The 27,546-nt window shown below is 41.7% G+C and overlaps 1 protein-coding gene and 1 long non-coding RNA gene across 7 annotated transcripts; one reads left to right on the top strand and one right to left on the bottom strand.

Annotated features, from left to right (window-relative positions):
* Positions 1-3,527: 3,527 nt before the first annotated feature.
* Positions 3,528-4,244, bottom strand: LOC118703251. Its single transcript, XR_004982964.1, has 2 exons — positions 4,107-4,244; positions 3,528-3,885 (listed from the first exon to the last, which is right to left on the bottom strand). It is a non-coding gene; the product is annotated as an uncharacterized LOC118703251 (long non-coding RNA).
* Positions 4,245-4,784: 540 nt separating this feature from the next.
* Positions 4,785-26,382, top strand: ARPC1A (actin related protein 2/3 complex subunit 1A). Of its 6 annotated transcripts, XM_036410023.2 has the most exons (11): positions 5,482-5,604; positions 5,650-5,669; positions 10,741-10,833; positions 11,753-11,857; positions 14,820-15,042; positions 16,975-17,082; positions 20,018-20,230; positions 21,661-21,736; positions 22,197-22,390; positions 24,034-24,124; positions 25,963-26,382. In XM_036410023.2, exons 1-11 carry the CDS (start codon positions 5,513-5,515, stop codon positions 25,999-26,001), a joined length of 1,254 nt encoding a protein of 417 aa, XP_036265916.1. In that variant the 5' UTR covers positions 5,482-5,512; the 3' UTR covers positions 26,002-26,382. The 6 variants fall into 6 exon arrangements, 5 of the variants coding, with proteins under 5 accessions (XP_036265920.1, XP_036265917.1, XP_036265918.1 ...); XM_036410027.2 differs by lacking the exons at positions 5,482-5,604; positions 5,650-5,669 and adding an exon at positions 4,785-4,941; XM_045571642.1 differs by lacking the exon at positions 24,034-24,124 and having other exon boundaries at positions 5,478-5,604.
* The last annotated feature ends 1,164 nt before the right edge of the window (positions 26,383-27,546 follow it).

A 27,546-nucleotide genomic window follows, 5' to 3' on the forward strand; every position in this document is an offset into this window, starting at 1 on the left:
TTTTTGAGGTGTATAAAAAAAAAATTAAAAAAAATTAAAATAAAATAAAATAAAATAAAAAACAACTTTTAGCCGAAACCGGTTTGGCTCAGTGGTAGAGTGTCGGTCTGCGGACTGAAAGGTCCCAGGTTCAATTCCGGTTAAGGGCATGTATGATACCTGGGTTGCGGGCACATCCCCAGTGGGGTTGTGCAAGAGGCAGCTGGTTGATGTTTCTCTCTCGTCGACGTTTCTAGCTCTCTATCTCTCTCCCTTCCTCTCTGTAAAAAAATCAATTTAAAAAATATATTTAAAAAACAACTTTTAAATATAGGTACAAAATAGTAACCATAGCATGTAGACGAGAAACAACATGTATTATTAGAATTAGTTATGAGAATTAGATGTAGGGCTTAGGAAAGCCTCTGTGTGAGTAAGTACAGAATGCTATAGGCGAGGCACTCAGCCCAATCTTGAGAGATAAAAGGTGTTCCAGAGGAAATCAAATCTTGCTGAAGCCTAAGGATGAGTAAGAGTTAGGCATAGTCCTGGCCTGCATGGCCCAGTGGTTAGAGCCAGTGCACTGGAGGGTCGCAGGTTTGATTCCCAATCAAAAAACTAAAACCATTTCACCTAAGAACAGGAATGAGACAGGGATGCCCACTTTCACCACTCCTGTTCGATACAGTACTGGAAGTGCTAGTCATAGCAATTAGACAAGAAGAAGAAATAAAAAGTATCCAATTTGGAAAAGAAGTAAAACTGTTATGATATGATACTGTACATAGAAAACCCTAACAACTCCATCAAAAAATTATTGGACTTAATAAATGAATCCGGCAATGTAGCAGGATACAAAATTAACACCAACAAATCTATAGATTTTTATACACCAATAGTGAACTTACAGAAAGAAAGATTTTTTAAAATATCCCATTTACCATTGCACACAAAAAAAGTAAGATACTTAGGAATAAACTTAACTAAGAAAGTAAAAGACCTTTACTCAGAAAACTATAGGACCTGAAAAAAGAGATAGAGGACGACATAAACAGATGGAAGAACATACCATATTCATGGATTAGTTAAATCAACATCATTAAAATGTCCATACTACCCAAAACAATCTACAGATTCAATGCAATCCTCATTAAAATACCAATAGTATATTTCAAAGACCTAGAACAAACTCTCCAAAAATTCATCTGAATAAAAAAAGACCTGGAATAGCCATAGCAATCCTGAGAAAGAAGAACAAAGTTGGAGGGATCACAATACCAGATATCAAGTTATATTACCACGCCACAGTTCTCAAAACAGCCTGGTACTGGGATAAGAACAGACCTACAGACCAACGGAACAGAACAGATAACCCAGAAATCAACCCAAGCCATTATGCTCAATTAATATATGACAAAGGAGGCAAGAGCATACAATGGAGTCAAGACAGTCTCTTCAATAAGTGGTTCTGGGAAATTTGGTCAGATACATGCAAAAAAAAAAAATGAAACTAGATCAACAACTTACACCATATACAAAAACAAACTCAAAATGGCTAAAGGACCTAAATGTAAGACAGGAAACGATAAAAATCTTCCAAGACTCCATAGGCAGCAAAATAACAGACATATGTCGTAGCAATATCTTTACAGACACAGCTCCTAGGGCAATGGAGCCTAAGGAGAAAATAAACAAATGGGACTATATCAAAATAAATAGCTTCTGCACAGCAAAAGAAATCTTCAACAAAACAACAAGAAAGCCCACTGCATGGGAGAACATATTTGCCAATGCTATTTCAGATAAGGGTTTAATCTCCAAAATTTACAGAGAACTCATGCAACTTAACAAAAGGAACATAAACAATCCAATCAAAAAAATGGGCCAAGGACCTAAGAGATACTTTTCAAAAGAGGGCATACAAAAGGCCGAGAGACATTTGAAAACATGCTCAAAGTCACTAATCATTTGAGAGATACAAATCAAAACAACAATGAAGCACCATCTCACACCTGTCAGAATGGCTATCAACAAACAAGTGCTGGTGAGAATGTGGAGAAAAGGGAACTTTTATGCACTGCTGGTGGGAATGCCACTGGTGCAGCCACTGTGGAAGACAGTATGAAGTTTCCTTAAAAAGTTAAAAATGGCCCTAACCGGTGTGGCTCAGTGGACAGAACACCGGCCTGCGGACTGAAGGGTCCAGGGTTCAATTCCGGTCAAGGGCATGTACCCATTAGGATGTGTGCAGGAGGCAGCGGATCGATATTCTCTCTCATCGATGTTTCTATCCCTCTCCCTTCCTCTCTATAAAAAATCAATAAAATATATTTTTTTAAAAATAAAATAAAATAAAACTATGTCTGATGCCAGGTGGGGCACTGGAAATATCAGGGGGAACACTTGGTCAAGAATATGAGTGTCTAATCATGATGTTGTACCTCTGCAACTAATACAAAATAATATGGAATGTAAATGGAATTTAAAATAAACAATTGCTGCCGAAACCGGTTTGGCTCAATGGATAGAGCGTCGGCCTGAGGACTGAAAGGTCCGGGGTTCGATTCCAGTCAAGGACATGTACCTTGGTTGTGGGCACATCCTCAGTAGGGGGTGTGCAGGAGGCAGCTGATTGATGTTTCTCTCCCATCGATGTTTCTAACTATTCATCTCTCTTCCTCTCTGTAAAAAATCAATAAAATAAATTTAAAAGTAAACAATTGCTATGGGAGAGAGAGAGAGAGAGAGAGAGAGAGAGAGAGAGAGAGAGAGAGACAACCAGAGATTAAAATTAAATGTCTTGGTAACTGTTCTGAGGCTATTTCTTTGCTTTTCATTATTATAAAGAATCTGATATCATTGATTTGTATTAATTTCATCTACCCAATTATAAACTTCTTCAAAGAAAGAACTATCCTTTGTAAAGAGGTGGGTTCTAAATAAAACACCATTGGTATTCTGAATCTTAATACCAACTCTACATACTTCCAATTGGTTCATTTAACTTGCAGACATAGGAACCCTTGCTTCCATGTGCTGTCCTTCCTTTGCAAAGATGTTCCTGGGAGTGGATAATTAGTTAAAATGTTTGCTCCACTCTCAATCTGTCCTCAATCTTTCTATCACCAAAGACTTTGTAGCCATGGAACAAAGTAAAATAAATCAGTTACTTCCAGTGCATCAGTGCTCCATGATCAACTGAATTAACTGACCCCAGAGAACATATTGAGACTCTGAGACTGGGAAACTGAAAAGTCACTTTTGTGAACATCACCTTACAACCAAGCATTAGGGTCAAACTCATAAGCTACTAGAAGGAACAAAATAGGCAGCAGGTTAGCAACTTGCAGTGACCCGGAGGAAGAAGTGCTGCTCCTACATTTCTGAGTTCAAGGGCAGCAAGTCTAGCTAGAAATTCAGGGTATCTGTATGTCAACAAAAGCATGTCTACACTATAGAAAACTTTTATATGAAATTTGAGACAAAATTTTGAAAAAATGCCTAGAAACAGCATCTCAACGAATTGAAAAGATGCTCTGGAGAATGACCCGTTTTGCAGCTAATTTTATACATTTAGAATCAAAGGAAGGTTACATGAAATCCACTGGTGGTACATTAAGAAAGCAGGAGAAATCAAAGCAGGAAAAGCAAAGGAGGGAAACATCTAAGATTGGATAAAAAAACAAAATGGAAAAGCACATACATCTTTTACGTGGATGGATAGAAGATAATTATAGTGCATAGATACAGGTGCAGGCAACAAAATAACAGCGAGTTTTGTGGTCTTGTGTTCTGGTGCTGCAGGTTGGGCTTTTTAGGTCTGAAGAAGAAAATTACTCAGGCATTTCACAGTTGTTATCTTAGCTGCATAAGAACAATGGGTGCAAGGCTCACTTAAAGATTGACCTTTGCACTGAAACCAGTTTAGAGCATCGGCCTGCGGACTGAGGAGTCCCAGGTTCGATTCCGGTCAGGGCATGCACCTTGGTTGCGGGCACATCCCCAGTGGAGGGTGTGCAAGAGGCAGCTGATTGATGTTTCTCTCTCATTGATGTTTCTAACTCTCTATCCCTCTCTCTTCCTCTCTGTAAAAAATAAAAAATTAAATAAAATAAAAAAAGATTGACCTTTGCTAAGGAAGCTATAAGACTGGGACATACATGACTATCCACCGTGCCCACCCCAGTTAGGAATGTATTATGAGACCATCCTGTGTGGTCACTTTCTGTCACTGAGTTTGCCAAGCCTGACAAGCAGTCCCCTTTTCCTTCACAAGTTAAGGAAGAAGCACCTGCAAAGCAAGCACTGTCTTCAGTGGGGGATTGGGAAGGTCTGAATTCCCCCAACTCCCGCGTCCTGTGGTGCCTGCCATGGGGGGTGGAGAGAAACAGGGGGGCAGGGAACAAGTGATTCTAACCCAGGACGGAACTCAGGTGCGTTCCACAGAGGAAAGTGGCTCTGAGGGGGGCTCTCTGAAGGGAAAAAAAAAACAAAAAAAACGTAGTCGTCCTTAGAGTCCCAGTGACTGGCAAGGCCCCAATTCTCAGCAACTCATGTACTGACAAACGCTCCTGGGACACAGCCACGGAGCCACACTTCCGGTTCACAAGCATGAGGAATTTCCTAGAAAAGGAGTAAGACACCTACGCTCCTTCGTCACCACCTCTAGCCGGGGTGTGTGCGCCTCCCGCTGCAGAAGGGCCCACACAGAGCCTCAAACGCGGACTCTTCCCCCGACGCCGCCCCCGCCGGGGAACGAGCATGGCGGCCCAGGCTTTGCGCATGCGCGGGCTGCCCGCCGCGCGGCCGCTCTGCGCAGGCGCGGTGACGGCTTCCGGTATCTGTCAGCCGCTCCCACTGGGCCCCGGTCCTCCGCCAGCGCCCGCCGGAGCCTGTTCGCGTCGACTGACCAGAGTCCGCGAATCCTCCGCTCCGAGCCGGTCCGGACTGCCCCGAGCCCAGGTAAGGGGCCGTGGGAGCGCGCTTCTGACCCCGTGAGCCTCCATCGACCTGGCCTCGCCGCGCCCCGGACCCCGCGGGGGCGACGAGGCGAGGGTTTAGGCCGCGGGGCCCGGAGGGCGGGCCGGGGCTCCCAGCCCGGCCTCCGGAGGGGCGGGGGGACCCCCGCTTCCCGCGGGACCTGCGGAGCTCGTGGGGCTCCGTAAAGATCGCTTCTCCCGAAATGTTCGAGCTCCGAGCGTCCTCCGATGCCCAGAATTAACGGCTCCTTCCCCTGCCTGCGCTTCCATCGCCCTGTTTGCACCTTTATTGTGGCCATTTATCACCGTCTGTAAAACTGTAATGTTAAGTGGAATCGTCTCCCTCTAATCGGTGGGTCACGGGGGACCGTTTGTTTCTTTCTTTAGCACACGGCGGGCGCTCGTGGGACATTTGGCTTCTATCTAGGGCAGCCCTCAGTCCTTCAGTTATTGGGAGACCCAATTGTAGGGAAACCTTCCCTGAATTCTAGGGAAACCTTTCCCCGAGTTCCTTAAGATTCCCCCTCTTGAGTACCGCTGTCCGCTAACTCAGAATGGCACATCCTGGCTCCTTGCAAACCTCTGATGTAGCAGCACCTGTCACATTCCCACCCTCCAGTCCGACTGTCAAAATTCTAATCCCGGCACCGCCCACTTCCTTGGATGACCCTGGGAAGACTGCTTCTCCGAGTCCCTGTTTCCTCATCTGCAGTGACAACATTCTTAGGGCTTTCTGGCGAATCAAGTGAGTTTATTTATATAAATTGCTTAGAATAGTTTCTGGCCCAGAAGTAGGTGCTCAGTACATAGTAGCTATTATTATTGCTTCTGTGCATTCTTGGCATATTTATCTTCCCTTCCTCCTAACCTCCCTCACTCCTCACTTGAGGTCCAGAAAAGTGTCAAATTGACTTATATTTCTGGCCCCGACCTGGTACTTACACTGCCGGGAACCTAGTAGGCACTTATATTGTGACTTTGACTCTGGTTATAACGCCATCTGTTCTCATACTGCAACGTTAGACACTGTTTTTATGGGCCTCAACTCATCGCCTAAATTATCCTACTTCTGTCGTCTTTCATCAGTTTTATCTAACCTTTTGGGTTTCGTGTAGGCTCTGGGTTTTTTCGGGTATATAAAAACAAAAGAGAGGAAAGCAGACGGGTATTTTTGCCGTGTTAGGGAATTGGTATTAACTAGCTCCTTCCTATCACAAAGTAGTCAGAGAATTTCTGGAGTCAATCCATCTACTTATCACAATTTAAGGAGGGGGTTCATCTTGGAATAATTAAAACTCCTGCTTGGAGAGAGAGGGGCAGTATTCCAATCGAGTTGACTAATCCTATGCTAAAACAAATTTTGCATAAAGAAGTTCAGAATGCTTGGCTGGTGAGGCTGGTGCCGGAAGTTGGAACCTGTCTCTGAATGTGTGGAGGGTGTGGTGACCTTGTTGGAGTACCTGGTATTGCTGGGCTGGGTAATGAGAGCAATTAGAAACTAGATGAATCATAATCTTGAAAACTGACTCAGGGAACTGAAATTTCCACTGTACAAATACTTTCAAGCTCCAAGGCCAAGGTCAGAGGATACTAACTGGTGTGTACTTCTTGGGATGGTTCAAAAGCCTTGGGTCAACGGGAGAAAGGGAATTAACTTACTGAGCATCTGTTCTGAGTTAGGCTTTGTACTGTACTACATGCTTTCACATGTTATTTCATTTAATCCTCCTACCAACAGCCTTGGGATGCCAGTGATATGTGCATTTTACAGATTAAAAAAAAAAAATAAGATTTAAAGATACTAAGGTCTCATAGCTTGTATGTGTCAACAGCAGGATTCAAACTCATGTTCCCTTGGCTCCAGAGCCCATGGCTAAGCAAACATCAGAATGACTCTACTCAAAGTGATAAATAAAGGAGTTTGAAGGGAGGGAGAATTCCTGGAATCATATTATACTATCATCTTAGAGCGAGACAATAAAAGGTCATCAATAGGAGCTTATTAAATTTAATGTCACTACCTTCTTGTCTGCCCCTTTTTCTCCTCTCTACCCTCATGAAGACAAAGGTTTTGAAATTTAACTTAAAATACTAATCACAGTTTAGAAATGATAATTATTACCCTATGATAGAAGTTATCTTTATCTTGGTACAAGATTCAAGCTATTATTATGCTCCATTCATTGAGTTTCATGAATACAGGTTGTGTGTACTGAGTGCCTTATAAATTTGACAAACATGACTGTTGTCTCGGCCTAATGACTTAAAATAGCCACATGATTATAAAAGAATTACAGGTCTGAGCCTGTGTCCAAATATGGCTCTTGAATAATAATAACAAAATTAGAAATACAATATTAGAAGGAATTATGCCATTGTGTAAATGCTTACCTCTTTAGAAGGCTTTGCTACATTACTTACAAAATTAATTAAAGAATGAGAAAGCCTTTGTCTGCAACTGTTCTTTTTAAACTATAGATGAAATATGTGCTTTTATTGCATATAGACTTCACATTAAATTATTAACTTAAAGACAAATTTTGTTTTACTTAACAAATTACCATATAAAGTGTAGCTGTAAACTAAAGTGCTTTTCATTAAGGAGATATTTGTAACACTACATGTTATTTTTAGTAACTGTGAGTAAAACCTGTTGTGATGGGTCAGCATCTGATGTCAGAGATAAAGAGAATCATGCAGTGAGTCAGAAAGGTGTTTTGTTTGTTTTATCCTCACCCAAGGATATGTTCATTGATTTTAGAAAGAGGAAATGAGAGAGAGAAGCATTGGTGTGAGAAAGAAACATCAATTGGTTGTCTCCCCTATGAGGCCCAACTAGGGACCCAACCTGCAACCTAAATTTGTGCCCTGACCGAGAACCGAACCCAAAACCTTTTGGAACACTGGACAGCGCTCCAGTCATCTGGCCAGAGGTAAACTTTTTTTTTTTTTTTTTTTTTTTTTTTTTTTTTTTTAAGTTTTGTGGGAAACAGGCCACCAAAAATTTGGTTGCCTCCAAAAAAAAAAAAAAAAAAAAAAAAAAATGGGGGAGAGAGAGATGAACATTTGTTTAAAAAAAAAAAAATTTAGCTGAAACCGGTTTGGCTCAGTGGATAGAGCGTCAGCCTGAGGACTGAAGCATCCTAGGTTCGATTCTGGTCAAGGGCATGTGCCTTGGTTGCGGGCACATCCCCAGTAGGGGGTGTGCAGGAGGAAGCTGATAGATGTTTCTTTCTCATCGATGTTTCTAACTCTCTATCCATCTCCCTTCCTCTCTGTAAAAAATCAATAAAATATATATATATTTTTTAAATTAGCAGTCTCATTTGAATTTTTTAATTGTTTTATTTTCCTATTAGAGGCTTTTTCTGTATTTTTGAATTGCAGTTTGATTTCTAGAACATGCAAAAGTAAAAAATTAATGGCCTTACCATCTTCACCCTTGGAATAAAAGGTGAAACACTGACATTTCTCTGTCAGTTCAAGAAATCAAATGTTTGCCGAGACCGGTTTGGCTCAATGGATAGAGCGTCAGCTTGGGGACTGAAGGGTCCCGGGTTCGATTCCGGTCAAGGGCATGTACCTAGGTTGCGGGCATATCCCCAGTAGGGGGTGTGTAAGAGGCAGCTGATCGATGACTCTCTCTCATCGATGTTTCTAACTCTCTATCTCTCCCTTCCTACAAAATCAATAAAATATATTTAAAAAAAAAAAAGAAATCAAATGTTTTATTTAAGGGTGCACTTATCTCTTTTTGATCTTTGGGTTCCTTCACAACAATTAGTAGAGACATTTTTTTCTGCTTTCCACTGAAATTAGCTTCTTTGTCTGCTGTGTTCACAACCTTCTCTGTCCTTGCATTTATTTCCTGCTTACATCAGAATTCCTATTTCACATTTCAGTCTCCACCCTAGGTTTGACTTGTACTTTAACATGTATTAAAACTTCAGAGTGTTATGAGAGTGCCTCTTAGGAATTATAAAATGGGGTGCTTTTTGAAAAAATTTCTCCTATTTCAGGTAATGGTTGCTTCTTCATGGATCTAGATTTGAGTGCCTATAAAATAGAGAATTTTATTTGATTTTTAATTTAGTGATATTTCACATATTCCTGCTTTTCATTTAGTTACAATAAAAAGTTAAAGAGTAATATAACAAATACTTGCATACTCTTATCCTGGATTCACCTGTTGTTAACATTTTGCCACATTTGTTCTTTATATATCTACATGTACTGAAGGATTGAAAACAAATTACAGAAAACATCATCACTCTTCATCATCTTTATCATCTAAGAGTTAGGACATTATCCTACCTGAGGGCAAACCATTATAGTTAAGAAATTGAAAATAATTTTGTATTGTTACATAATATGTAGCCCAAATTCAAATTTACTCTAAATACAAAATGTCTTTTATGGCTATTTTAAAAATACAGATTACAATCAAGTTTCACATATCAACTTTGATTTTCATACCTCTTTTAATCTAAAATAGTCCTCACCCCAACTTGTCTTTTTTTAATAGTTCAGACCAGTTGTTTTATAATATGGCACACACTTTGGTTTTAACTGTTTATTTTCCTTTTATGGTATTTAACTAATTCTTTTTATTTTCTATAAACTGGAAATTGAGTCTGGATCTTTATTAGATTTAGAGTAAATATATTTTGCATAAATACTTCATAGCTAGGTTGACCATATTACCAGGTTACTCCAGGATAGTCCTGTGACCTATTATCACAGTATAATTATTAATAGTGCCCCTTTTTGCTCTCTCTCTTAAAAAATATATTTTTATTTATTTATTTCAGAGAGGAAGAGAGAGAGAAAGAGAGAAAGAGATGGAAACATCAATGATGAGAAAGAATCATTGACCGGCTGCCACCTGCACACTCCATTCTGGGGATGAAACCCACAACCCAGGCATATGCCCTGACCTGGAATTGAACCATGACCTCCTAGTTCATAGGTAGATGCTCAACCACTGAGCCATGCCGGCTGGGCCCTTTTTGCTCTCTTAAAAGTATTCTGGTCTGGATGATACATTAAGTGGTCACTACTTATAAATGACTAGAGGCCCAGCGCATGAAATCACAAGAGACCCAGGACCCAGAGTCTCACAGCTCAGCGGGACCCAGAAGAGTCCCGCAGATGACTGTGACGACAGTGTGGGAGGCAGGACCCAGAAACCCACCTGCACCTTCGGTCAAGTTCTCCAGAGTCAATTCCCGCCCACCCGTGTACGCCTCTCAGTGCGTGCACCCTGCCCACCCACACACGCAGCCTCCTGCTGATCGGTTGTTATGGCGTGATGGCGTGACAGCCACAGGCTTCTTATGATGTAGATGGTATGCACTTCATGTTGCCTCCCACCAGGAGGTCCTCAGATTATATTGGTTCACTGTTTATGATACTAAGTGTGATCATTCAGTTAAGGTAGTGACTGCCAGGTTTACTTTTTTTTTTTTATTGTAAAAGCATGTTTTTCTCTTTGTGATTAGTAAGTAATCTATAGGATGATCACTTGAGACTGTCTGAATATCCTGTATTTCAACAATCTTTAACCCATGGTTTTAAAGTCCCTTGATGACTCTTGACAGAATAAATGATATATTAGTGATTACAATACTAGTTGTGTTTAAATGACTAAGTTTTGACATTGAGATTCTTTTTTAATGGGAGAATAATGTTTTATTTATTCCCAAACATTTCAAGATCCCCAGACAATTTAAATATTGGCTGCCTGTCATTTTAAATGCTTTTTTTGTTGTTGTCCTTGCAGCTTTGTATCCTTTGAAACCACTAAAAATAATGTCCCTGCATCAGTTTTTACTAGAGCCAATCACCTGTCATGCCTGGAACAGGGATCGTACCCGTAAGTATGCTATTAACTTTGTGCCTTTATTTTGGTACTTTTGATACTTTTGGATGTAGGCATTTTTGTGATCATATATGTTATAGTCACATGTGAAAAGGACAGATATAGGATCAGAAGGGAACTGGGTCAGTCCTTCGGTTTGCAGATATAGAAACTGAGGCCTAGAGTTTTGGACTTTCCAGTGGTTTCACACCAAAATAAGGTTAGGGCAGGGAGAGGAAGAAAGAGAGAAATGTGACACATTGATTGGTTGCCTCTTCCTCACACTCTGACAGGGCCAGGCCAGTGATTGAACCTGCAACCCAGGTGCCTGCCCTTGCTAGCACCCAAGCTTCTGGCTCCTTGTCCATTTCTTTTACTATACCACTAGAGCAGCGGTCGCCAACCGGTGGTCTGCGGACCACTGTGGTCTGTGAGGTCCAAACGGTTGGCAACCGCTGCTCTAGAGGACAGTTTATATCAGAGACATATTTAAGTCCATTGTTTGGAATGGTGGTGCCAGAACCACACGCATCAAGCATTTAGTCAGAATTCTAGGACCTAGAAATAAGCTGTTTCAGAGACATATGGTTTATTCCTGAGGTACAAAGGGCAGTATTAACTTGTATTTACAGTCTATATATATATAAAAGCCAAGTGACCAGACAACTGATCGCTAAGACTGATGTGCACTGAGTTGGCCAACCGGCCCAAGTGGGGCCCCAATCAGCCCCCTTTAAACCCCTGCAGCCCCTCCCCCTGGCCAGCACCACCCCCAATTGGCCCCCCCAACCCTGATTGGACTGAGACCTCCTGGTTCATAGGTCAGTGCATCCTGGTCAGGCTTCACTCTACTTTTTAAATCCCAACTGTAACATATCTCTTTTTTGTCTGACAGTTTCAAGTTCAAATGTTAACTATTGACTTTTTTCTCCAGAGATTGCCCTTAGCCCCAATAATCATGAAGTCCACATCTATAAAAAGAACGGGAGCCAGTGGGTGAAAGCTCATGAACTCAAGGAGCACAATGGACACATCACAGGTAAAAGAAGATAACCATGAATTTAATATAATATTTTAAAATTTAGCACTCTTTCATTCAAATAAGGAGCCTAATAAAGTAAGTCAGCCATAATATTTAAAGTTGTATTTACTGAGTTTTCTTTAGAAATTTTCGGAATATAGCATAATAGTGATCTCATTTTTTTTTTTATTTTAGAGAGAGGAAGGGAGAGAAAGAGAGAAAAATCAATGCGAGAGAGAAGCATCCATATGTGCCCTGACTAGGAATCCAACCTGCAACCTGGATACGTGCCCTGCCCAGGAATTGAACCCACCACCTTTCAGTATACAGGACGATGCTCCAACCAACTGAGCCACATTGATCTCAATTATTAAGTGCTTGTTTTAGCTCAGTTGGTACACACACTAGTGTACTGGAAACTAGTGTTATGGAAAACTGAACCTACTATGAGGACTAAGGAGCTTAGATCAGGAGATGAGCCATGAAAGTGAAAACCAGACAGCATGTCAGCTATGTGAAAATGTAAGCCAAACAATTTCCAACTGCTGCGGGAGCGCAGTGTCTTCCAGACATTTCCTGCATGTTGTTCTGGGGGCAAGGAAGACATTCCAAATACTGAAAAAGACAAAGAGTAATAAACCCATATATCTACCACCCAGAGTTAACAGCAAGAAAGATAAATGTCTTTTTTTCCTGTGCCAGAAAGCTTAGGAATCAAATATTTAATAACAAGGAATATTATTCTAGATAATGGTAAAGTCTCCTCTCACCACCAGTTCTGTTCCTGTCCCTCAGAAGGCAGTCTGTAATTTAGTATGACATTGCCCTAGTCCTTATTTAACACTTTTATATACGTATATTTATATATTCATAAGCAATCTCTAGTACTGTTGGTTAGTATTTTTCAGAGGCTGCCAAAATGGCATCATATCATACATCTCTTGCAGCTTGCTTTTGCATTCCACATTCTATGTTAGTGTATCTAAGTCAAGTTTGTTCCTTTTAATGGCTGTTTGGCATTTCATACCCATTTATTTACTCTTTCCTCCATCAAAGGACAATTATGTTGCCTGTTTTTCCTTATTACATTGTGCTAAATCAAGCATGCCTGTGCAGATCTCTTTGTACATGTGTGATATTCACATATGGTAGATTTGTTGTATCACAGGAATAGATACATCTTCAACTTTGCTAGGTATCATCAGAAAGCCTTCATCCCATCAGCCTTGTATGAGAGTGCTTATTTTCCCATACCCACTGTGGGCCATACAGGAGGCAACTGATCAATGATTCTCATCATTGATGTTTCCATATCTCCCTCTCCTTCCTCTCTGAAATTAATAAAAATATTTTTTTCAATTTATTCTTCATAACTTTTCATTTAAAAATTTCTCACTGCAGTCTTGGGTTTTCTCTCCTCTCAGTTATATTTGCACTTAAGTGGGCAGCCAAGGGACTGAGGGTGACTTTCTATTAAATTCGGACTCTGAAATTTTGCTTCTCATCCCCTCACATACTGATTAGCTTAAAGATCTCCTTCCCCCAAATCAGAGAAAAACATAACGTGTTTTGATCTTCTGCACCTTTACATTGTATTCTCCAGCAAAAACTTGTGAGCATCCCTTTTGCTTTTACCAGGATTTGTATATAATGCTAGTGAGTACCCTGACCTGACTGACTACATATTATCGAACAAGCACCAAAGACATAATTTCTATTTTTGTTGCTATTGCTTTCCCACAATGTTATTTCTATTAGGTTTGGCCTATTTACTCTAAGTCCCTTTGCCAGTGGCCTTATGGCCTAAAAATAATATTCAAAAATTTTAAATTGGAAATTTTGCCTTAGGAAATACTTTTACATGGGAAAGGGCTAAGATGAAAGACCAGAGAGATAGCCAAAAAAGTGAAATATTTAGTTGTGTCCTTTTTCTCCCCTGATTCTTTTTTGGAATCCTTTGAACTTGGGCCTGTTTTCTGTCCAAATGCTCAAATTATTTTTTTTTTAAGTCTTAAAAACTGTTGTTGAAAAATCTAAGTATAACTCTGTGGCCAAGAATCAAGCATATTTTCTCAGAAGATAGTAACTACAGAAAAATAAAATTCATCTTCTGAAGCTTTCTAGAGAAGACTAGTCAGTGCTGCAGAAAAGGAGTATAGCAAACATCAAAGGGATATCAGAGTCCTGTGGGCTCCCAAGAGCGACCGCATCGTCACTTGCGGGGCAGACCGCAACGCCTATGACTGGAGTCAGAAGGATGGTGTCTGGAAGCCAACCCTGGTGATCCTGAGAATTAACCATGCCGCCACTTTTGTCAAGTGGGGTTTTTTTCTGTGAGTTTATTCTTTGTGTTAAATGTTTAATTGCTATCTTTTAAAACACACAAAAGACATTTTACAGTGGACAGTTTTAAACAGATAACAAAAAAAGATAATAGTGTAATGAGCCCCTTGTATACTCTTCACCCAGATTCAACAGTTATCAACACACAGCCTGTCTTGTTCTCAGCTCTCTTCCTGTACTATTTTGAAGCTCATCCCAGAATTGTATCATGTCACATTTCAATTTGTGTCTCCAAAAGATAAGGACACTGTCTCTCCCCTTCCCTTCCACTCTCTAAAAATTAATACGGGGTTGGGGGCAAATATCCTCAGGTGAGGATTAACAACAATAAAAACAAATAAAAAATAAAGATTTTCAGGCAAAAAAAATCTTAAGAGGGATATCTTTAGAAACCTGTGAATGGGTGGAAAGAATGTTCCTGCTTAGTTTTGTATCCTCTGCAATTATTAAAACAGCTCTGTTCTAGCTGGCCTTATGGAGGATCCCGAGTTACAGAACTTTGTGGAGAAACATCCTTTCCTTTGTGATGTGGTGATCCGGACCACATCTGTCCCCTCCATACCAATGGCCACCTGCCTGTGCCATGTCAGTTGTCATTGGCGTAGGCAAAGGAGATGATGCCACGTCTCACTTGCAGGTATCGACTGGGCTCCCAAGAGCGACCGCATCGTCACTTGCGGGGCAGACCGCAACGCCTATGTCTGGAGTCAGAAGGATGGTGTCTGGAAGCCAACCCTGGTGATCCTGAGAATCAACCGTGCCGCCACTTTTGTCAAGTGGTCCCCACTAGAGAACAAGTTTGCTGTGGGAAGTGGAGCAAGACTCATTTCTGTTTGTTACTTTGAGTCTGAAAATGACTGGTGAGCAACATCTGAGTTTTTTTACTTCTTTCTATAGAATCATACGTTTGGAGCACTATATTCTTGGTGACTTCTTGAGAACTAGGTTAAGGCTTAACTATTGCTTCAGTTTTTCTTCATCTGAAGGTTTTTTTTCCTCTGAATTTCCCATTCTCTGTTTCCATGTTTTTCATTCTTATGTGCACATTGAGTCAAATCTCACATCTTTCTCACATTAATCTAGAGCTGTGGTTTCCATGTCCTGATCTCCTAACCTGTTTGTTCTATAAGCTATTACTACTCTGACTCTGTACTATCCAAATAGCTGTTTTCTTACTCTGATATATAAATTATAAACTTGAAAGATTCCCAGTGTCCTGGGAAATAATTATTTTCCCTCTTATCTCTATCCACTTAAATTTCTAGGATTCCTACAGATAACAATGTTCTCCTTTCTTTAAAGTTTATTTGCTAACCAAATTATGCCTTGGTATAATGCTTTACTTGTTTAAGCCATTGAAGTAAAAATTGGTCGGATCTTGGATATATAATCAGCCTGTTGAACTTTTTTTATAAATCACTTGTTGCTAAGCCAGTCAAAATGCAGAGGTTTATTTTATGGCTAAGTAATTTACTTTAACTATTCCTTCCTTCTTATTTTGATAAGAAAACAACTCTGCTCTGCCTGACATGTATTCAGGGGGGAATAACTACTCTTTGACTTGGAATTGTCGTTTAGTAGGAAACTGGCAGTGTATTTGCACTACAAATAGCAGAGTGCACATTACTCTTCATGTTAGTGTTCCTACTGTTTGCTTTCTGCGGAAAGTGATTCTCATATTACACTTTGTAATCTAGTAAAACCTTGGAAATTTTGATTCTTTAAAAAGAAAGTATGAATTTGCAGCAAGATTGAATTATGCATTTAGACATGCATTTTCCCTTCAAACGTGTAAAATTAAGGCTAACAAAATGTTGCCTGCTATAAAACATTTAGAAAGCTCACTATAATACATGTGTAAGAAACAATTTTTCTTTCTAGGTATCCCTCGATGTCAGTGATTGTTCACATTTTTAGTCATTAAAAAATAGTCTCAGGTATAGGTAAATTGGGCTTTACTGTAGTACAAAGTGTCATTTGAACAAGCTGTATGTTCAGGGGTTTCTCAGCTATAAAACAATATTTTATTGGTATGATATGAGTACTTTAAAACAACCTTTAAGCCTCTAATTTAAAATAACTATATTAAACAAGTAGAATATTTTCTGATTTTTCTGAATGAAATTTTTCAGATAGGTCCCTAAGAAAAAGGTTGTATAGAAAAACAATTAGTTTTCAACATTTGGCACAATATCAAGCCTCTCATGTTAAACAGAGCATGATCGGTTTTTAAGCAGCAGTTTAAGGGCAGAAATTATGCCAGAATCATGACTGATTTAAATAAATAAACTCTCTAAGTGAAGCTAGAGAATTAGAGTCTAATCTCCAATAAGAGGTTCTGCTGATTTCATGATTACATTTTCACTGAAAAAAAGTTTTAAAAAATTTGAAGCTTCAGGATACTTTGAATGAAATAACAAATCACTGAATATTTATAATAAAAATTCAAGTAATTTCAAACCTCCGTTTTTATTTCAAAGGTTAAAGTCAGACATAATCTGAAACTCCATGGGGCACTACCAGAGTTCATCCATAAATAACTTACTACAGAGGATCCCCTGGTAGCCTGAAAAGTTCAGAACCAGTTGCCCTGATAAGAATGTCAAAACCTAAGACAGGAAAACAGGAAGGACAATCTGTGGTTCTTTCTCTCTTCCTTTAGAAATGTACCCTCTCTCTGGCAGGAAACCTGGTAGCCACCACGTAAGAACCATGCATTGGTGTTTTTGCCTGACATATTTGTAAGTCATTTGGTTTATGGATAAACTAAAATAGTTTTTCTCCTTTTGTAGGTGGGTAAGCAAGCACATTAAAAAGCCAATTCGCTCCACGGTCCTCAGCTTGGATTGGCATCCCAACAATGTTTTGCTGGCAGCAGGATCATGTGATTTCAAATGCAGGTGGGAATTGGTAGACAGACTTAAGTTGTTGTTCATCAGTCATCTTTCGACAAATATTTTTAAGGTCCCTTTTTGTAAGGTACTAGTATGGGATTCCGATGAAAGGAGCTTGTGGTCTAGAAAAGGGACTAAAAAGCAAGTGCATAAATCAACAAAGGAGAAAGAAGTGAACTTGGAAGTATGGGAGAAGGAAGATGAAAGGGTGGGGATAGGGAAGTTTTCCTTAGGCAGAACACCCATGATTCGGAATGGGGGAAGCGTTCTCCTCTCCCCCTCCCTCAACTACCCAAGCAGCAGACTGCAAATTCCAGAGTGAACTAAGATCAACAAAACAGCTGAACAGTGTACTGCTGAGCTATTATTGTGCTATTTCTTTTCAGTGAAAGCTTTTTATGATATTATTAGTATGAGGCTAGAAGAAATACAGCTACTTAGCTAACTCCTTTAAGGAATGTATAAGTAATTGCTTTTTTTTTTTAATATATTTTTATTGATTTTTTAGAGAGAGGGATAGAGAGTTAGAAACATCGATGAGAGAGAATCATCGATCAGCTGCTTCTTGCACACCCCCTACTGGGGGTGTGCCCACAACCAAGGTACATGCCCTTGACCGGAATCGAACCCGGGACCTTTCAGTCCGCAGGCTGACGCTCTATCCACTGAGCCAAACCGGTTTCAGCAATAATTGCTTTTTTTAAAGTTGTTCTTTATCAACAGGCTTTTTTTTCCTTTAGCCGGAAGGAAAGCAAATAAATGTTGCTTTATGTTGACTATGTGGTGGATTGAGAAATGGGATGCATCTTTTTTTAAGAGGGTATGTGGAGAATTTTCAGAAAACCTAACTAGTGATTTATATCCAAGAATACCCAAGGGGGCCCGGCTGGTGTGGCTCAGTGTTTGAGTGTCGACATATGCACCAGGAGGTCACGGTTCAATTCCTGGTCAGGGCACATGCCCGGCTTGTGAGCTCGATCCCTAGTGTGGGACATGCAGGAGGCGGCTGATCAATGATTCTCGCTCATCACTGATATCACTATCTCTCTCTCCCTCTCCCTTCCTTTCTGAAATCAATAAAAATATGGTGAGTGGTTGTTTTTTTTAAAGAATACCCAAGGGTGTTTTTGTTTGTTGTTGGGGGTCTTTTTATTTCTTTTTTACTAGTAAATATATATATTTTTTTCTTACTAGTAAATATATATAAATAGTTTGCCTATTAGAGGGGGATTCAGTAGTGTCAAGGTACTTTTTGGAAAAATATTGGTTCTTGTACTTAAGAACCAATGTAAGAGTACAAATAAATAGATATTCTCTAGAATTTTTCATGCTTAGTTTTATTTTTGTGATGTTACTCAGAGTCATTTTAGCTCTCTTAGAAGGTGGAGCTAAGTGATCATACCACCTGGATCATCAGGCTATCCTAAAAATCTGATGTGAAATTAGGTTACAATGTTTTTGTTACTAACCATTTCTAGAAGTAAACTTTTCTTTGGCTTGCGCTCCTTTGGGTATGGATCTGTTCCGTTCCCACACTGCAGTTGGCGCAGTTGAGAACCACCCATTCTTTCCTGGACTCAGATGACTAAAGCAGTAGCCACTGTGCCGCTGATTTAAAGCACAGTGATGCTAAGGTCACATCATCTAACAAGACAGCTCACAGTGCCCTTCCCCTCTCGGGTGCCCTGACTCTTCCAGAGCTGCTACCACCACTGCCATTTGGAGGGAAATATTCTAGGTCATTTAGGGAGTCTTTAGGTTCAGGAGTTTTTGAAGAGAAGCTTTACAAAGTAGGTACAGCATTGGAGGGCAAAAGAAAATAAAAGGATAGATTCCCAGCTGTTCTTTATCCCTTTTGCTTCCCACCTTAAGGAATTAGAGAAAGAGACTGATGATAGCAGGCTATAAAGGATCCACCTTCATCCCGGACGATACCTGCCACAAAGGCTGGACAGTGGGCCTGAGGGTACAGCGAGCACAGCCCTCTGCCTGACAGTGCTAGGGAAAGCCGGCCTGCTCTTCCCCCGGCTCCCTCAGCTTTTACTCTAGATGTCCCTTTCTTAAGTGAGTTCATGCTAGGGACATAGTTTCCTTTCTCCTACCATTTGACTATGTGGGCTTCTTGGAACACTGTGCTGAGAACGAGGGTAAAGTAGACAAGAAACAATGCTGTGCTCATTTAGCCACATCTCCCATGGGCAAAGGAGGGTGGGACTGCACAATCCTCCCCCAGAATGTACACTTCAGGAGGGAAGAGCTTTTGGGTTCATTATTTCTAGAATGGCACTCCTAGAGCAGCAATCTGTGATTATTAGTTGATTGAGTATGATTGATCTGTATGCAGCCTAGAACCATTCTGTGTCTCGAGGTTTCTGCATGTTAATTTGTCCCATCATATTTCACTCTGAATTCTGAGACACCTTGTAGCAGCAGCCTGTAGCCTATTTCTGTCTCTCTCTATATATATATATAAAAGCCTACGTGACTGACTGGTTGATCGGTTGCTATGAAGCACACTGACCAGCAGGGGGAAGACGCTAAACACAGGAGCTGCCCCTTGATGGTCAGTGTGCTCCCACAGCGGGAGCGCCACTCAGCTGACTGAAAGGCACCAGATGCTGAGCTCACAGCTGGCAAGTGCAGCTGCAGCTGCGCAAGCTTCTCCCACCTCCACGACAACATGATACCCAGCGACCAGACGGGCACAGTGGGGCTGGATGAGTGGGAGTGGCACAGCACCTGGCCCAGCTACTACATCTCCAAGGGGTCCTGGATTGCAAGAGGGAGCAGGCCAGGCTGAGGGACCCCACCAGTAGATGAATTCGTCCACCGGGCCTCTAGAGTGTGTGTGTGTGTGTGTGTGTGTGTGTGTGTGTGTGTGTGTGTGTGTGTATAAAAAATCATTTACTTTTTCCTTCTCCTCTTACCCCTTAAACTGCAGAGTGTTTTCTGCATACATTAAAGAAGTGGATGAAAAGCCAGCCAGTACACCCTGGGGCAGCAAGATGCCTTTTGGTCAGCTGATGTCCGAGTTTGGTGGCAGTGGTACTGGTGGCTGGGTGCATGGCGTCAGCTTCTCCGCCAGCGGGAGTCGACTGGCCTGGGTCAGCCATGACAGCACTGTGTCCGTTGCCGATGCCTCAAAAAGCGTGCAGTGAGTAATTTGCCTTTTGTTTTGAGTTAAGACATGGGGTGGGATTTCTCAACAGCTGGCTAAGGCTGCCCTTCTCTGGGTGCTTATGTAGGATGTAAGCATAAAAATCTACCTGAGAACTGCAAGACAGCCTTTAAAGTCAGAGGCTCACATTTAGATTGTCCACTTGGGGAAATTTTAAAGAGTTAAAATTTAAAGAGTTTCACTTCCAGTAACACTTCTTAATACAAGTGCTGATAGTGATTCCTTTAAAGTACCTTCCTGGTTTGCTACTGATAAGAGTTCCTTCAAATAGCCAGTTTAGTCTGTTACTACGAATTCCTTACATGTAAATGCCACACACCAGCCTTAAATTAAATGAGGATGAATTCTTGCTCTGTGTAGTCAGTGAACAATGACTCCATTAATTTGGGACTTCATTCAGTAATATTAAAACCTTGAAGCCAGTTCTTGTGGTGTATGCTGGAAGAGCTCAAATCACAATGACTCATTTTTGCCTGCTCCGCCTTAAAGAGAACATTAGGCATCTTGTTAGACATCAGAATTCATATTTGTTCTTATGTTAGAGGAAGAATATCCTTTCCTAGTGCATCCCTTCCCATTGGCAGCCAGAGGTAACCCACTTTTAAAGGTTTCCTGACCTAACCTGTAGGCTGGCAGTCGGTCACATCAGTGACAACAAATTGGTATTTCAGAAAGGATATTTTTCCTACTGGGTTGAATTGTATTCTTAAACTTTATGGGGGGTTTTAATGTCCTTCCCTATTATAAATGATATAGTCTTCTGGAAGATTTATATACATATATATAGATACTTACAGTAGCCCTAGCTCCTAAACCAGGTGGAGGAAAGAGAATAGGCTTTACTAACTGTTAGTGGTCCCAGCCCTCTGGAACCCCGAGTGAGAACAAGCAAGGAGAAAATGGCAATCGTGAGGGACACTAAGAACTTTAAGAGATCAGAGAAAGGGGAAGCCACTTTGGGCTGATGTGCTCCAGGAAAGCTTCATGGAGGTGATCAAATCATAGCTGAGCTTCAAACATGGTGGACTTTGGATAAGCAGGAGGAGCAGAGAGAGCATGTGGTAAAGGGGTGTGGGAGCAAAGGCAGAGATGGGAAAGAACAAGGGCTTTTTGGGGACCAAGCTGTAGACCAGTTTGTCATGAGCTGGAGAGGGAGTGGGGTAGGTAGACTCAGAGGGGAGCAGAGCATAGGCTAAAGAGAGCAGAAGGCCTCAGTGTCTCGGGTTATCTCAGGGCCATTTCACGCTTGGGATTCCTGAAAGGCTAGGTCATGGGGCGCCTTTTAAATGAGTGGTTGTTTATACTGCCAAGGCCCCTGTGAGAATGGGTCCTTTGTCATCTTGCGTATCCATAAAGAACCTGAATGGTTCCTTGTATCTCCCTTTAACAAGTGTTCTTGTGTCCAGGGTCTCGACTCTGAAAACAGAGTTCCTGCCCCTCCTGAGTGTGTCATTTGTCTCGGAGAACAGCGTTGTAGCAGCTGTAAGTATTTCTCGTCATCTTTCCTTGTAATACACTGTTTGTAATTCTCCAGAACAGGAGCAATGTGTGCTCTGTGGCTGTGCATTAGCACAAAGTAGAACAGCCTTTTAAAAGAAACAGAGCCAGCCCTAACCAGTTTGGCTCAGTGGCTAGAGCGTCAGCCTGTGGACTCCAGGGTCCCATGTTCAATTCAGGTCAAAGACATGTACCTTGTTTGTGGACACATACCCAGTGGGGAGTGTGCAGAAGGCAGCTGATTGATGTTTCTTTCTCACAGATGTTTCTAACTCTCTATCCCTCACCCTTCCTCCCTATAAAAAAATCAATAAAATATATTTTAAAAAAGAAAAGAAACAGAGCTAGCCTTTAGGAATAAGAGGCACCTGTGGTGGTGAGCATTCTCTGAGTGGTTGGTAGCTAGGCAGTGTACCCTCCAGGCCTGACTGATATTTTGTTTTAGGGCCATGACTGCTGCCCAATGCTCTTTAACTATGATGACCGCGGCTGCTTGACTTTCGTCTCCAAGCTAGACATTCCAAAACAGAGCATCCAGCGCAACATGTCTGCCATGGAACGCTTCCGCAACATGGACAAGAGGGCCACAACTGAGGACCGCAATACAGCCTTGGAGACTCTGCACCAGAATAGTATCACGTAAGTGCCACCCAGCACCTGGGACCCCTGCACTGGATCTGAGTTCCTGGATGCTGCCTGTAGCCAGGGCCTAAAAGTGAGCTACACCCGCCTCGTCATCCTGTCCTTCAAGGTGTAGATGGTACAAGGCATCTCACATGAGGATACAGATCCTGCTGTGGATTGTGAGCTGGTGTGGACAAACAGTGCAGCCCAACCCATTGAGCCACACGGCCAGGGCTAAGTTTTGCTTTGCATCATGTTGAGTGAAAGGGACCACTGGGCTTAAAATAGGCTGAAAAATTTTGTGCTCTATTGAAAAGTGTAACTTGAAGGCATAGCAAAACTTTCTTTACACTTTTCAAGTTTCTCTGTCTTGAATGACTTTCAAAGTTATTTCTTGTGAATTTTTTCTTAAGCTTCTCTGCAGACTGTATATCAGGAGAGAAGAAACTCTTTGCTCTTTGAGACTTTTAGTTTAAAAAAAAAATGACAGACCCTTGCAGATTGACATGTTTTATTTGCAGATATTAAGCAAACTTTTTCTTTAAAGGATTAGATAGTATATATTTTAGACTCTTAGGGGCTCTATGGTGTCTGTCACAACTACTCAACTCTTCTGTTGTGGAACAAAAGCTGCCATGGGCAGTACGTAAATAAATGAGCAGAGCTGTATTTCAGTAAAATGTTATGGACACTGGAATTTTAATTTCACATAATTTTCACATGTCATGAAATAATAGTTTTGGGTTTTTTTCCAACCATTTAAAATCGTAAAATTCATTCTTAGCTCACTGGTAGTATGCACCATTTGCCATCCCCCTCCCTAGAGGTAATATTTTAGTCATTTCAGAGGAGAAAGGAAAATATTGTCTGAGCTACTGAATTGATTTTATTGGAAGTTTTCATTTGTGTTCCTCTGTTCTGCATGGTTGGGATTTTGTGGTGTGTCTGACTGTTGCTGACATTTATAATGATTAATTTTAAACGAAGGAGAGCTCTTGGCTTACATGCCCTGGTCGTCAGAGAGTCATTAGGGATTTTTTTGTTTTTGTTTGTTTGTTTGTTAACATATTTTATTGATTTTTTTACAGAGAGGAAGGGAGGAGATAGTTAGAAACATCGATCAGCTGCCTCTTGTATACCCTTACTGGGAATGTGCCCACAACCAAGGTACATGCCCTTGACTGGAATCGAATCTGGGACTCTTCAGTCTGCAGGCTGACACTCTATCCACTGAGCCAAACCGGTTTCAGCAGGGATTTTTTGTTTTGATTGGATTTCAGTCTTCATCCTGCCTTTGTTTGTTTGTTTTTTTGTTTGTTTGTTTGAATTGGTTTCTATTTCAATCATTGCTGTGGTCCTGGCCACACTCTGCTACTGGGCAGTTTGAATGTTGTGTGGCCTGGATTGTCTTGTTTCTCCACATCATTAATTAATGTGGGTCCTTCCTCTTTCCCTCATATCAGTCTTTCCTCTTCTGGCCATCTGGGAATATGGTGCATTTTCATATTTTCTAAGTCAGATTGCTGCAGCCTAATATTAATAGACAACTTGATATTCAGGAGTTGATAGTTTCCTTGAAATGCCCTTATACTATTAGGAAGGTTGGGGCTCACTTCTACCACATACCTTACAATCTCTTGTTTTTGCTTTTTTTTCAGTCAAGTATCTATTTATGAGGTGGACAAGCAAGATTGTCGCAAATTTTGCACTACTGGCATCGATGGAGCCATGACAATTTGGGATTTCAAGGTATTTTATTCCTTTCAGAACAAATCCTGTTTGTGTTAAAACTTCCTGAGAAAAATGTTTCTCATTTTTTGAAACAAAATATCAAAGCCAGTGCAGATCAGACATTAAGATATTACACTGAAGTTGTCTTTAAAGCCTAAAGGTCATTAGCAGGAAACCACACTTTCCCAGTGATTTGGAATATATACTTCTTTCTAGATGTCCATTGAGTAAAAGTTGGTGCTGTTTCTGTAGCAGGCCCTGTGTTGAGTACCCATCTAAATTTAGCTACATAGATATATTTGTATGGTTTACCCTAATTAGTCGAATAAACATTTACTAAGTGTCCTCTGGGTGCCAGGTATGGTGCTGGGTACTGAGGGTATTGAGATGAAGGAGCCCCTGAGGTGCTTGTCTGGTGGGAGAGAGCGGAGGCCAGAGGATTATCGGACTCCGGAAGAGAAGCCAGTGCCTGTTTTTACGTTGAGGAATTTAGGGTCGCGTGGACTGCCAGCACTGCAGGGAAGAGCTGCTTCCCTAGATGCAGTGGGATTTCAGGAATGGTTGGGGGTAAAGGGGTGCACACTATATTCAAGGCACTGCCAGTGGTGTGGACTGCGGTGTGAGGCCTAAGGACGCAGAAGATGGAACTAGAGAAAAGAGCTTTGCATGGTCAGGGAGAGGAAGCTGGGCTTTTCCTGGAAAAGCTCTTCCAGAACCGATGTAGAAACGCACCCGGCTGTAAGGCGGTGGGTGGCCTAGGCAATGAGAGCTTGGGGCAGAGGCTGCCGAGTCCAGGGAACAGGTGATGAGGACATGGACTCCAGCTGTGGCAGGGGTTGTGGCCAGGAGGCTCTGGACAGAGAGCAATTTAGGAGGCCTGCTGGAAGGGGTAGTGACAAGTCTAAGGACTCTGTATTCTCCAGCTTTATCGAATTTTTGCCGTTGTACATTTCCATGATGTTTTTTCCCCTTCTTGGGTCAAATACATAGTATGGTAAAGCCTCCAGAATATTCTGAAGAAACAAACCATCTTTCTCTAAAAGTATCCTCCCCCGCCCTCGCTGGTTTGGCTCAGTGGATAGAGCGTTGGCCTGCGGACTGCAGGATCCCAGGTTCTATTCCGGTCAAGGGCACATGCCTGGGTAGCGGGCTTGATCCCCAGTAGGGGGTGTGCAGGAGGCAGCTGATCAGTGATTCTCATCATTGATGCTTCTATCTCTCTCTCCCTTTCCCTCTCTGAAATCAATAAAGAAATATATTTTTAAAATATAATAATAATAATAATAATAATAAAAGTATCCTCCCTACCCCTTTTTTTAACCTTCATATGCTTTAAGTCCTGGGCATCTGTAGTTAGTACCACCCGGCTGGTCACAGTCATGCCCTTTATCCTTTGATCTCTCAGGCCATATCTTTTTCTCTCTTTTTGCACTTGTGTGAGCTACCAAGTCCCACTGCAGTTTTCTCTTCAGTCCGTCCACCTGTGAGCACCTGCTATGGTGCAGCAGGCTGACGCTGTGTGGCCTGCAGAAACATGGAAGTACTGCCATGAGGGCATCTAGTTTGGAAGAGGCAAGGGGAGTGTGCACAGGTGGCCCTCATCAGAAAGGAGGCATGTGTCCAGGAGCACAGAGGAGTGTGCCCAGACCTGTGGGTTGGGGTAGAGGAGATGGGAATGCCTGGCCTGGAAGGGCAGCAGTCCTGGAGACTGGGCAGAGTCCTGGGAGAGCGTGTCTCGGTACAGGGAGACAGGGCCTGCACCTCAGCCGGGAGAGGAAGGGGAGCAGTATGGCTGTGGGGGAAATGCCAGCATATACAGTCCTCAGTAACCATCAGTTCTTCCTTCCACTTTCAAGACCTTAGAGTCCTCCATCCAGGGCCTCCGGATAATGTGAAGCTGAGTGAGCCTCCCAGTCCAGCATGACAAACTGACAAACTGACAAACTGCCCGGCAGCTCCACCATTTGCATGATGGTGAGGAGAGCCAGCCGCAAGGAAACACTGAAGACACGTATCGCGCAAATGTTGTCTGTGTGGTTTTGTTTGAATATAATTGGTGAAAGTGTTGGATTTTTAAAAGCAGCAGTGATTGGGTTTTGTTTGTATTTTGGTTTTTGTTTGTTTGTTTTTTTTGGTTTTTGTTTTTGCTATTTCATTCCATTTTTGACCAAAGCTTCTCTTTTAGTAGTTTATTATGGAAATTGTCACACTAACTTAAAAGAAAGGGTGGAGAGGTATGTAAGTTGCTAAAAATTTAAATAAAAATACTGAATATGTTTTTGGTTCTGTTTCCTTATAATATTTCCATGTTTCGTTGAAAGGCTTAATCACTTCTTCTTTAGACTAGACTAGTTTTTAAGGTAAAATCTTAGATGATTTGTTTCTTAAAGTGAATACAAATGGTTTTTCTTCAACCAAAAGAACCACTTTTAGCATTGCAGTGCATTTGCAAAGTAGGTGAACTGTTCCCATATTGCACAGAGATGCCCACCACCATTAAGCAGCCGCACCCAAATGGGAGCTGCTCTGAGACCCGAGGTCTGGGCCCTGGGCCCTGTGCCAACAGCAGGAGCAACTGCTGTAACAGTGTGCCGCCCAGGGCATAACGGGAGGGAGTGTGGAAGAGAAAAGGACACGTTATCATTTTGGTATAGTGGTTATTGTGCCCAAGCTAAGTTATTTTCATCATAATTAGACATGAAGTTTGACATTCCAAGGTGTAAATATAAATGAATAACAAAGTTAATAAATATAGAGTGGCCTTCAGTGTAGCCACTGGCCCAGAAGTAGAGCAGGGATTCAAACACAACTTTAGTTTTAGGACCTGGGTAACAGCGCTTCTCAGAGGACGTCATGATAGTCTCAGAAGAGTCACGTTGCCCGTTTGGTGACTCATGGGAACATGCTTCCCCCCAGGAGAGGGCCCACACGCACCCGGTGCCGGTCGGGGCTGGGGAGCCTGCCCCCTCCCTGTTGGCTGCCGTGTTCTCTCCGGACCTGCTGGCAGGGTCCCTTTGCATATGTGTGTTTGCACCAGTGTTTCAGCAAGGTTGTTGTCACAGACAGAGGAAAGACAAAAGCAGCCAAAAATTACGAATTAGCTCATTAAAGCACATGACTTGGCTAGTGAGCCCAGAGGTTTTTAGAGAAACAATGGGTTGCAGGAAAGACACAACAGCAACAAAAAACAAAATTTGTGAACTTTGCCACCAAGAACTTATTAGCCACAGAGTAGTTTTTTCTTTTGTGTAACTTTGGCCATTTCTCACCCTGGAAGACCACCCGTCCCCAGCATGGCAACAGAAACCCTCTGTGCTGAAGCTCCTCCTCTCACCCTGCCTCCGAGAAGAAGCCAGGCTTGGGGCCACAGGCCTGCCCACCTGGAGGGGAGGTAGGTATCACCAAAGCCCTCTGAAGCTTTGGCCTTTGGTGTCAAAGTT

This window comes from Pipistrellus kuhlii, unplaced genomic scaffold (assembly GCF_014108245.1).
Source record: "Pipistrellus kuhlii isolate mPipKuh1 unplaced genomic scaffold, mPipKuh1.p scaffold_m20_p_4, whole genome shotgun sequence".
Taxonomy (NCBI): Eukaryota; Metazoa; Chordata; class Mammalia; order Chiroptera; family Vespertilionidae; genus Pipistrellus; species Pipistrellus kuhlii.